This window comes from Homalodisca vitripennis, chromosome 7, assembly GCF_021130785.1.
Source record: "Homalodisca vitripennis isolate AUS2020 chromosome 7, UT_GWSS_2.1, whole genome shotgun sequence".
Taxonomy (NCBI): domain Eukaryota; kingdom Metazoa; phylum Arthropoda; class Insecta; order Hemiptera; family Cicadellidae; genus Homalodisca; species Homalodisca vitripennis.
In genome coordinates, this window is record NC_060213.1 from 146,156,379 (window position 1) to 146,169,478 (window position 13,100).

At 34.6% G+C, this 13,100-nt stretch overlaps 1 protein-coding gene across 1 annotated transcript in view; it reads left to right on the top strand.

Moving 5' to 3' along the window:
• LOC124366910 (echinoderm microtubule-associated protein-like CG42247) overlaps positions 1-13,100 on the top strand; it is a 93,638-nt gene that overhangs the window by 56,907 nt on the left and 23,631 nt on the right. Inside the window, exons 5-10 of the mRNA XM_046823510.1 lie at positions 134-250; positions 2,373-2,598; positions 5,148-5,286; positions 6,180-6,329; positions 6,416-6,587; positions 8,900-8,995. Coding sequence (XP_046679466.1) covers positions 134-250; positions 2,373-2,598; positions 5,148-5,286; positions 6,180-6,329; positions 6,416-6,587; positions 8,900-8,995 — 900 coding nt within the window. The remainder of the gene's footprint in view (positions 1-133; positions 251-2,372; positions 2,599-5,147; positions 5,287-6,179; positions 6,330-6,415; positions 6,588-8,899; positions 8,996-13,100) is intronic.

Below are 13,100 nucleotides of genomic sequence, written 5' to 3' on the forward strand. Positions count from 1 at the left end.
TAATTCTAGAATTAGTACATGTCTACTTCAATCTATCCACTATTCCTCTAATTTCATAAATATACCATATCACTTTGAAAATATCTGAATTATTTATTGTGCTTGATTAATCTCCTGTTTATAACATGTTTAGTGTCGAGTCCTGCTTAATTTAAGAACGACCCAGCCGTTCGAAGAAGTTCTGGAAGACTTGGGGCAAGTTCTCAAGATGAATGGTGCCAAACGAATGTATACAGTCTCGGGACAAGAGGTAAGTGAACTGAGAGTATAACAAGTAAAGTAATATACTGTTTTTCACGCGGGCATTCTACTGAGATCCAATCTGTATAAATGTATTAATGACATTAGACATATAAAATGTAATCAAATTATTTGATCTACTACTGTTTAGTATAATAAAACTAAACCCCTGTGTAAATGTTGTTATTGCCATACACGTGTTTCGGTATTCAACCATCATCAGTGTACATTAGCCTCTAAATAAATAATAAACAATTAAATATACACTTGTGAACCATTTAAACATATGTTAAATTTGATGGTTGAATACCGAAACACGTGTATGGCAATAAAAACATTTAAAAAAGGGTTTTAGTTGACTTTTCATTATTCTACTTTAAAGATAACCCTGTAATGTGGAGTTTTAACAATAACTACTGTATTTAGTTCAGAATGCTTAGTGATAAATGTTAAAAGTTTAAAAAATAAGTGCTCCTTATTTATGAAAGTTAAAAGGTTGTATACATTTACAGTATATAATGCAACATTTCTCAAATTTTACATCTGTGATAACATAAATACTTAGCATAAATAAATTAATAAGTATCTAAACGTAGATATCACGCATATATTTATAGGTTTTGGTGCTTATTGAAAATTTAAACATGGATTTTCTTCTCGGTCAATACTGCCTAAATTAATATATTTAAAAGAAAAAGAATACTATTTCCATAAAATAATAATTTAAAAATAAAAATATTATAAGCATAATATTTATGCCAAAATCATTGTTTTTTTTTACTTTCTAAAACGTGCCGCAATAGGAGTTGCAATTCGAAATTTTGAATTGGGGATACATCACTAACGACGCAACGCAAGAGAAAGCGCAGGAAGTGAGCAATGTTTACCTTAAATTGCCTCCAACTTTTAATTTTACGTTTCCAAATATTTAGCAAGAAAACCACTCTGTATATAATCAAAATTAGGTGCCCGTGACTAGGAAAATTGTCCAGCAATTCCGATCGATGCTGCGGAACAATTTGAAATTAACTAAGGGTCACATGTACTCACATTGGAGCCAACCCCGCTTTGCTATGCTAGTACTCCTTGTCTTTTTGTCTCTTTCCAAAACTCATAGGTGACAATTCTCATTTTGAAATTTCGTAAGTGCCACTGAAAAGAATATCAACCTTTAAGGCATTAAATCCTATTTAATTCTATATTTGTAAAATAACAATCTGATCTTCATAGTCAAACTCGTTGAATAATTTGGTCGTAGGGGGCGGAAGATAACAACGAACGGAAAGATATGCGTTAGGTTACACTTTACAGCCGTTAACCAATAACCGCCGATTTATTGCATATATGAGGCCCTGTATTACATAGGCTACACGTGCTATACTACATTGTATTACATGTAAAGGCCTTATGATATATAGAAAACTTAGGTAGAACTTAGCCACGATTATGATCAGTTGGCCTCTTCTATGTATGATTATTCCTTGGCCTTTAGCATTGCGGTGGTAGGAAAATTTGATTTAACCAAGGTATTAATTTGAATTATAAATTTTTGACTAAACCCAAATTTTTAAATTTCTCAGTTCACAGCTGTTTGAATATACGATTCTAAAATGAAGACAGCTACATGTGCTACATTAACTAAAACAAAATTTAACGATTAGGTACATTACATATTTTTTAACCTTTTATTATTGTAAAGCAACACTACACCATACTACAACTCGCGTAACAAAGTTATCAGAGGTTGGTGTAACTTTTAAGGTCAATAGTTCTATTTGTTATAGAACTATCCTGCGGAAGCAATTAGTAATTAGTCATTGGTTGGTTATTTTGCCAACCTTCTGAGCGTAGACAAAAACATGCCTGTACGAAGTTCAGGTTTTAAGATCGGGTTTATGGATTTTCGTTCTTTACATTCTTTACCAATGTAATCATTAATAATAATGTGATTGACTTAAAGTAGTGTTACTGCCTAAATTGTTGTCCATCTTCTTGCCAATCACTGTAGATTAGTTGAATCACATTAAAATATGAGCAATATATATAGTACCGGCGATTGCACCTAAGATATTGTTAATCTGTATTTGCTATTGCTGCCTGTCACGTTTCACATGTTCCTTCCTTTTGGCCAGGTGAGAAGTTTCTCCCAGCTGCGGAACGAGTTCTCGGATGTCGACACGTTCTACCTGGGGACGGGGCACGTGGGGTCGCCCGTGAGGAGGTCCAGGTCGCGGGGTGCGCTGGTCGCACCTATGGGCATGGAGAACCACATGAGCAACGGCGAGGGCAAGCGGCGGGCCCGCAGCAAGAGTAGACCCCGGGCGCTGTACGCCGACACAGAGGTGGTTCGAGGCAGCGGTAAGTCACTGAGAGTGGAGAGTCGTTTAAAACTTTTTACGGTTAGGAGAAGAAAGGAGTCTATGAATCTCAGGGAACACATTATGAAAAACTCCGTCTGAAAGGCTAAAAAATTATCATTCAAGACCCATATGCTGTTAAACTACTCCATTAGATCAGCATCAACTCAAACAATGCTATGTCCTTAATTTTGGTGGTTGGGTTTTGTAAAAATCTCATGTTCATTATATTATGTATGCATTCAAAATCTTTTTGGGTTTCTCTGCAAAGTTTATTCGAATTAAATACAAAATAACTTAAAATATTTTGTGACAGACCGATCAAAATGAAAAAATGATTTTGGATGTATATTATTTGTCTTTTAAATGAGACATCTCCCATGATTAATACGACGCTATAAAAAGCGTCAATGTGTTAAAGGTAGTTTAAGATTCCTCTAAAATTGATAAAACAATTAAAACTAAGTATATTTTACTCCGTACGCGTGTACAAGAGCGAAAACAATTCAAAAACACATTTTTTTATGTGATTATAAAAGATATTGTGTTATGTGAATACATATTATTAGGAAATTTTATATAGTCATAGTGTTTGACTGTTCTGTTTCAATACATTATTCAGTTCAAAAGGCAAATCTTGTTTTCACTTTAGTGGATCAAATTTATTTTAGGTCATTATAGAAGGAGCGCTGAATAATAATTACTAACGGGCACCTAACAAAATCTGGTACTAACACATAAGCGTTCTTTTTTAAGGATGTCTCGATAGAAAACAGTACTGTAGTAATTGTACTGCTTCAGAAACAAACCAGAACTATTAATTTTCTATTTGATGCCTTTCGGATTTTAAAATGTGCAAAAAGTATTTTTTGTAGACTAGGAAACACAAACAGGAAGAGTTCTAAAACAACCACTAAATCTAAATCGGTTATTTATAAACTAGTAATAACAAAATTGCTTATTTAGTCAATAAACCCCTTGCTTTAAAATGCCAATTTGCAATTAATTGTGGACGTTTTTACACATTATTTCTAATAATAATCAATGAATACTAAATTATCTTACTTTTAGATATTTAATAGAAACACTAAATTGTTAATCATATAGTACAACGGACAATAAATGAATAAATATATTTAAGTTAGTATATATATATATATAATTTCAATAAACATTGAATCACAAAAAGTACTTGCTCTGCCGGGAGTCGAACCCGGATCTCTCACTTGCCGGTTGAATGTGCTACCATTACACCACAGAGCGATTACTTTTTCCGATTCGATTATTTTGTATTTGGCCGTATCTCTCTCTCTCTCTCTCTCTCTCTCTCTATATATATATATATATATATATATATATATATATATATATATATATATATATATATATATATATATATATATATACACAAATATTTTCTTAATTACAGTGCCTTTTACTTCAAATTATGTAAAGAATCCAATTATAAGTATAAGAGGATGTTTTAAGTGTTTAGAAGAATATGCCAAACAGTATTTAACTATCTTAAAGGCGTATTCTTCCCAGCTATTATTATTACATAATAATAAAGAGTGGGAATGAAGGGGTGTCAAAATGAGAAATGATAAGAGCATAGAAATATTTCTTACCTTTTCCTAAAGTAATGTATTGTAAGTGTAACTTTACCGTCTCAAATCTGCAGTCAGCAAAACAATTATCTTCATGAGATGAAAACGAATGATGCATCGAGAGGTAAAACGTGTTTTAATACTGTATTCCGCAGATAAAGCGTGTTGTAAAGCTGTATTCCGGAGGAAAAGTAATCCATGTTCATTTTTTATGAAATTGAGTCAACTGTCCATGATGAACATTTGTTTCTCTATGAAGTAGTGTGAGGCTCTATGTCCAGTAGTGATAATGTGCAGTAGTAAATAACAGTGTGTGTAATTTACTTGGGAGGTAAACAACTCCATGTGGGCATAACGTTGTCTACTTCTACTATGAAGTACGCAAGAATACCTGTTAATGTCATTGTATTGTTGACGTCACTAAAACAGAATGTTTTATCCGCTAGATTGCTTAGAAGTAGACAACAGTGTGTCCACACCGTATTTTATATGTCTTAAACCTTCAGTAGTATACAACACTATGCCCACATTTTATTGTGCTATATTAAAAAGAAGTCCTTTACGACGTTTAGGAATGACATGACATTGCAAGTAAGACTTGTATATAGTCTAAGTAACGAGTAAAAATTCCATAATGACATACTCATCAAGTGTTATGAAAGTTTAATTGTAAGCTTTAGAAAGACTACTCTCCTGAACAATTACGGTGTTGTGACATGGTGGTCACACACTTTACTTCCGGGTACAGTAAAAAATCCAGGTCAGTCAAACGAAGGTTTAAAAGGATAGATTGGGTCATGGCCAGGAATTTAATTCTTGTGTAGAATCCTGGTATTCATACAGTACACTAGGAAAAGTGGAATACAAATTTTTACAAAATTAACAAACCTAATATTATTTCAACTATTTATAATTTAGTACCATTTGTGAATCTATCCTCCAGATTATACGCTGTTGGAAGTACTGAAGGAGGAACCTATCAGAGTGACCATCAGAGGACTGAGACGTACCTTCTACCCCCCACTGCACCACCCACCCCCAGACAACTCTCCCCCAGAGAAACGTCTGGTGCTCGACTGGGTGTATCCTTTACAGTGCATTCATCAGTATACAATCGAGTTTGGTTACAAAAACTATGGTCAGTATAAAAACCTTGCTATATGAAATACGAACTGGCGTTATTTACTAAAATAAGCGTTTCTGTTATCAACACAGTTTGATTTTACTTTCAGTTTTCATTTACATCAACACAACTGCTCGAAGCTTTAAAGTTTAGATTTTTTTTCAACTTCAAAACGATGGAAATTAATAAAAAAATATATAAAGTATCTCAACTTTATAGCTTGCGTACCTTTTTTATTAGTGCTCTATTGTGAATATTTTCCAAACTCATTTCTAGCTATGATACCTTCTATATTTTTCCAATCCTTTCAATATCTAAAATTATTTTCAATAATCAACGATATTTTTAATACTATAGCAATAGTATTACAAATGTAACTTTGACATTTTTGCTTAATCAGATAGTATATAAAGAGCCAGAGTGAGGCTGGAAGTCTGTTCTCGCTTTTCCTACTATGCCATAACAAGTTCAACGACCTTCCCTGTGGCTTAAGGAGCACAAATCGTTGTCTAGTTTTATATCTAAAGTTAAGGATTTAGTGATGATATCTAGTCGTGGTTGTTGTTTATTAAATATGTAAAAATTATATTTAGATTATAGAGTGTAGTTTTTTAGAGTGTATTTAGAGTATAAATTTCACAACGTAGTTTCAATTGTAACATTAAACTTGTAAATTAAAAGTTTCAGTGATAATAAAAGTCACGCACATAATTATATATTATTAATTGACGCACAACAATAACATATAAGGTGTGTAAGTGCAATTTTCTAAATTATGATGTAATTGTGGTACTAGTGCACGTAATGCTGCACCATCACAAAGTTCTCAGATGATCCTTAACACTAGATCAGTTACGGGTACAGAGGCACCGACTCCAAGAGGAATCTGTGGGTGTTACCGACTGGGGAGTTGTTGTACTTCGTGGCTGCTGTGGCAGTCCTCTACGACAGAGATGAGGAGCAGCAGAGGCATTACACAGGACACACAGAGGACATCCAGTGGTAAGGACTACCCCATAGATTCTACTTAGGATCACTTGTGTTTAAACTGCAATAATACGGAGTAACACTTGTCCAATTGTTTATAGCATGGACCTTCATCCTTCGAGAGAGATGGTGGGGTCAGGCCAGCGAGCCGGTAGGAACCGGAAGACTCAGGCCCATATCCGTATCTGGAGCACAGAGACGCTTCTCACCTTGTATGTCTTCGGCATGGGCGAATTTGAGATCGGGGTTTCTGCAGTAGCCTTTTCGCAGCTTGTAAGTGTTCCTCACACTTATAATTTTATTATGTTCTTCGGATTCTTATTAAATATAAACTAACATTAATCTCTATTGATTTTGATAATAAACATTGTAGTAGATAAAAAAATATTAATATAATTAAATAACTATCTAAAATTAAATCGTTTCAAATTCTACGTTGTGTACGCAGGGGAGTATAAGGTTATGGATATGAGTAAGGACGAACTAGTAAATGAACTAGTAGTAAAATCAAGTGCATAAAGACAAGAGAAAGTATGGTGAGAGGCAAAGGTGGATAAGTTAAGCAAATTCATTTGATGGTAAAATTGTACAACAATGTACACCATGCTTGCAATAGGGATTTGCAACAGTTTGGGAAAGGTCGCAAGCTTGTTTGGTGTGGCTTAAAGCAGGTGTGGCTTAATCAGAAGGAAAAATTAATGAAACTAAAAAGGTTGAGAAGGAAAGCTGAAAATTATTGAACGTCAAAATTATTGTATATCCATACTATTATCAAAAAATGTAATGTTGTCTGTATGTGTGTTCATGTGTTTGTTCCTCTATCAGTAAAAATACTAGACCGTTTGTATTGAAATTTTAAATGGACATTCTTAGTGTCCCTGCTAACGTAAAGGCCTACTCCTATTTCGAAAATCTCTCCAGGCTACGCCCTACTGGTCTTGAAAACTCACTTTACGGCTTAGTGAGCAGCTGTTTCTTGAAAATGTGTAAATAACAATGGAAGGTTTGAAAGGATTTCAAACATTTTCAATCTTTTTAACCATCTTTAAACAGCAGATATTAAATGCATTAATGTAATCAACTGTTCTTATTAAACATTATAATGCCACAAAAATCAATATGTGGCTAATTTAAGTAAATTTCTTTGCATTTATAGCTTGAAAGCATAGATTAAACTTAAAAGAACAACATTTCATATGTCAATCCTTTCTTTAACCACTGTTGTTATTCGGAGGTTATCTAGGTAATAATACTGGAAATTTTAGTAAAAATACTTTGTAACTGTGAATGTTATTTAGTATGCAATGATTGAATCAGTAGTGTAATGCAAATATAAAAGATGAAACTGTTATAAAACCCATCTTAGTTTTTTTATAGAAGTAGAGTTCTCAAAACATGTATATGTTTCCTTTTCGGGATAAGAAAGCAAACTTAAGTATGGCATCAGAAATATCCTATACCTGATGAAAATTACAATGGTCGAAAATAGATGCTTTACGATAGAAGTAGTCTTCTCAGAATTTATATTGTGTATGTACATATATTTTCTTTGTCGGGCAGAAAGCAAACTCAATCATGGCATCGGAATTACAATTCTTTCGACCCAGAAGTGTACAAACGCCCGCATAACCTAACAAAAAAACCACACAGAATGTTGCTTAACAGTTGAAGCTTAACTATGAACACTGTAATAATATGTTACTAAAATATGCCTACTTCCAATTCAAAATTCAACCTCACCATTGTAGGCTATATTAGTTCATTATACTTTAGTATTCCTCCTCTCCGAGATTGTTGGAGCAAATCAACAGAAAGTCATAGAATAATATAGAGAAATTCTAGTCATTTTAGGGCTACTTTAAAGACTGTTTCACTCTCTGACTTGAGAGTCACAAAAACTCTCTTTAAATTTAATTCTAATATAGATCAGGAGGTTAGAATATCTTATAGGACTATCACTTATTCAGGATTTTTGGAATGTGGTTTTAAAAGAATATGCTCATGAAGTTCCTGTTTTTCAAAATGAAATTGCCTTCGAAGAAGCGGGTAACTACTAGTTTCTATTTGAATACGAGTAATGCAATGCACGATAGTTGAGTAAAAGGAAAGAAACAAAAAGGAAGAATCTTAGAGACAGTAGTCTGAAGACGTGAAGAGAAGGATAAAGGACAGCTACGTGTGATGGAAGAAAGAAAGTGGAAAGTTATGGTTAATTATTGAGAAGGTTTTCATTTTAAAATTCTAATTGATGCAGGGTATTGTCAAAAATGTTGAAATTGATTTATTAATCATGTTAAATTTTTATTTTTTTCTCGCGATTTAATGTCTTATTTCATTTTGCCAGGATCACCCGTATTAGCATCCCTAATTTTTTGGCTTACAGGATTGTTTATTGTTCTGTTTAGACGTGACGCTTTTAGTGTGTAGACGTAGTGCGTTTTGATGTGCAGCTTGAGGCTCTTTTACACATGAGAGCATTTAAATTGACGGTACAGTATCATTGGAGTAAATATTATTCTCTTTTCCTATGTGCAGAAGAGCCGTCATATTTAGTACTTATCATTGATGAACAGAAACCTTTTCAGAACGGTGGAAGCTACGTGTTGGCTGTAGATGGCGGCAGGGAGCGAATCCTGAGCGTGTGGCAGTGGCAGTGGGGTCATCTTCTGGGCAAAGTAGCTGTGAGTATCCTTACATCGTCAACACCCAGCAGGGATCATTCTGGCTGCTTTATACCTTCCAGTTGAACCCATTACTGGGCACTGCAAAACCCGATGTGTCACTTAAACCTGGGCAACCAGGAGCGGCACATAACTAACAGCAAATATCGAGATTCTGGGGTTCATGGGCAACTCGATAGGTCTAGTCTACTGCGGGATGACTGTTGGAGTTGGTGGGGTTTGTTCCCTAACCTCAGAGGTTCTTGCTAGCCTCAACAAGGGTGTGCCACTCCCTGCCTGCTTTAACTGGAGAGGTTGGTTCAGAGCTGGCCTCCCCTTCTTCCCCTATTATGACTTCGAGATTTAGTGCCCTAATTCTTGTTAGTGGATCTCGATAGGAGGCGGCCCCTACTCCCTACCCCCTTACCCATCCTGAATATCCTGTCACTCCTGAAGCAGCGCAAAGGTTCTTATAGGACTAAGTGCAAATTATAAGTTTCTTGTCCTAAGAGTACAAAAAAAAAACAAACAAATCCTTACATCGTCAACACCCAGCAGGGATCATTCTGGCTGCTTTATACCTTCCAGTCGAACCCACTACAGGACAGGTGACTCCTCGCACAGGACTGTGGCCCATCTACTTGGGATGAATAAAGTGCTTTGTACATTAGTCTTGACCATACGCGTTCTTTCACCTCCCCAGATAGCTATAAATAGTTCTCTTATAGTAACAGTAAAAAATACTAAGTTTTCTGGCTAAACTGATGTTTCCGTTTCTATCTTTCAATGACGTATACTCTCGTACATCTATTTTTGTTGTATTTTGCTGTGTTCTGCCTCCTCGACTACTCACACTGCCACCTGCTATATTGAGAGCAGCAATGACAACGCTTTATTCTATTTTGACCCGCTCATAAAATTGCATCAGTTTTTTTAATGTCTTGGACTAATGGAGAATGGTAAATCGTGTAAATAATGGTGTTCAATCTTCTATTGAACTTTTTTACATAAAAATTTAATTTTTGGTATTTAAATGTTTTGTTTTATTATGAAATTTTGTTTCTCACAAATATTTAATTTCGCATTATTATATAAATTTTATTTTAATTTTCGATAAATAAGATAAAATTGGGACAATATTTTATTAACAAATTGAAAAAGATCCAATGAATGTGGCAATATGTTTGGAAATAACCGTATGATGGTACAGTTAGAAATACAAAAACCCCTGTATACATCCTCCTCTACAAATTATTTTCAGGGAACTACTCAACTCAGCCCAGCACTGCTTGGTAATAATTGCTAAATTTTGATGTGTTCATAAACTTTGTGTATACACACGTCTTCAATTACATTGGTGTGGATGTGTTTAAAACGAAGCATTTGGTTGTTGTATATTGAAGATACACGTGCCTCAGATGGTTAGTTTTAATTTTTGGTTTTATTATCTAGTGTAAAGTGTATATCATGAAGTGTACAGTCACTACAAGATAAAATCATGAAGAGACCAAACTATTTATATTTTCCTTGTTTTTAGAAAAATTGTCTTATAGGCATATCACTTTGATATCAATGAAATAACACAACGAAAAATCAATTGCACTATCAAACTGAAGGGCGTATGTCGTATTCGTCTACTAACCACCTACGCAGACGTATTGTGATCTGTATTCTATAGTTCAGTTTTAATGATTAGTGTTTTGTATAGATTTTTATTAAGTGCATGTTTTTAGAAGTAGTGAAGATTACACACAACATGGTGGTTGTGATTCCTAACTTAGGCGTGCCACAACGCTTTGGTATGATTTGATTATTTTAACCTTAGTTTTTAATTATGTATTATGTTAGTTATTTACCTGAAGAAGAGGTCAGATTGCAGATCTCGAAACGTAGTGTTACTGATTTCTTGTTTCACTGAACGATGGCAAATGTCCGGAAAAATCCTGTTTCCTTTACTAGTTATTTAGTATAATGATGGGCGTATGTCTTACAGTATATCACTGCTGTAATGCCGGAGTTCATGACTCATCACTAGTTATTTAGTATAATGATGGTCGTATGTCGTACAGTATATCACTGCTGTAATGCCGAAGTTCATGACTCATCACTAGTTATTTAGTATAATGATGGTCGTATGTCGTACAGTATATCACTGTTGTAATGCCGAAGTTCATGACTCATCACTAGTTATTTAGTATAATGATGGGCGTATGTCGTACAGTATATCACTGCTGTAATGCCGAAGTTCATGACTCATCACTAGTTATTTAGTATAATGATGGGCGTATGTCGTACAGTATATCACTGCTGTAATGCCGAAGTTCATGACTCATCACTAGTTATTTAGTATAATGATGGTCGTATGTCGTACAGTATATCACTGCTGTAATGCCGAATTTCATGACTCATCACTAGTTATTTAGTATAATGATGGGCGTATGTCGTACAGTATATCACTGCTGTAATGCCGAAGTTCATGACTCATCACTAGTTATTTAGTATAATGATGGGCGTATGTCGTACAGTATATCACTGCTGTAATGCCGAATTTCATGACTCATCACTAGTTATTTAGTATAATGATGGGCGTATGTCGTACAGTATATCACTGCTGTAATGCCGAAGTTCATGACTCATCACTAGTTATTTAGTATAATGATGGGCGTATGTCGTACAGTATATCACTGCTGTAATGCCGAAGTTCATGACTCATCACTAGTTATTTAGTATAATGATGGGCGGAGGTCGGGATCCGCTGCACGGAACTTCTTCACCTCCAGTTTTTGCATGACTTGCGGGCTTGTAACTGCCGGAATATATGAATACTGACCAGTTTATGTAGAATGAGTTGGTTTTTACACGGCTGTATCCAAACATCTGGGGCACGACAGTTCCGGCAGTTTGTATGTCGGTATAAACCGGATAAATGTTTATTTTATTAATAATAATTGTTCTCTGAGCAATACGGCTTTATCTTTAAATAACATAATTATCTCATATAAAAAATTATGATTTATTTCATGAACTGGAATGTACAGTAAAATATGAAATTAAAACTCTACAAGAGAATAAAAATAACATGAATTAGCGATAACTGTTTTAAAAATAAATGCACAAGAATAATTTTGTAGTTGTCATATAACCTGACACTGTTCTCTTTCTTAATAACAACTTTTCTATATGAGCTATAGAAGTTACAAGAATTATAACCGAAATTGTGGCCGTCTTAAATCTTTGATAGCTAATTTTGTAAAACTGATATAAGAGCTGTAAATTTATTGTCTTCTTTATGAAATTTAGTACGGTCGCAATTAATCTTTTGAAAAGTCAAGTTAACAATTTACCGCAGAATTTGGAATAATATTGTGCAAAGAGCACACAATAAACATTATACATTTCTAAACATTATTATTTTTGATCGTATACAGGCTGAAAACTTAACAACTTAGGACCTAGCAAATTACGAGGGCCGTTGATTTTTAATCATCCGATCTCACGCCATGACGTCCGGACATGTGGCAAATCCGCGGTGAGGCAGAAGTCATCGCGCTTCTTCCCCGCTACAAGATCTGTCTCTGTCGAGCTCAAGTAGCTAGGTTGCGCTGGGCTGCAGTCAGATAAACAGCAAAATGTAATTTGAGGAGTGTTATTCGTATCCTATAAGCAGATGTGAATAGTGCATCAGAAATCCATTGGAAAATGTGGCGTTTACGGAAAACAGGTCATGAGTGATGGCGTCGTGCGTGAATCACATCAACAGTTTAAAGATGGCCTGATGGTAAATTTAAGGATCAATTCGATAAATGTCAAGGCTGAAGCCATTCAACTATTTTTGTGGGGGTCAGTCAACATATTTGTCTTTTTACACCTCTCACGGCCAACATCATAAGATGATTCCTTAAAATATTCTAGAAACTTTAAACTTGGTATATGAGTTTATCTAGATGCAATGAAGAATTATCTGTATATTTTGGGTCAAAAGGTCAAATTGCTGTCTCTTCGTCTCTTTGCTTGCCTGTCCATTAGCTCTTAGCTATATATAGTATATATTGGTTGTCCATGGAATTGATTTAAAATTCGAAAGGTCAAAGGAAATAATAATAGGAATAACTTTACAAATTCCAAT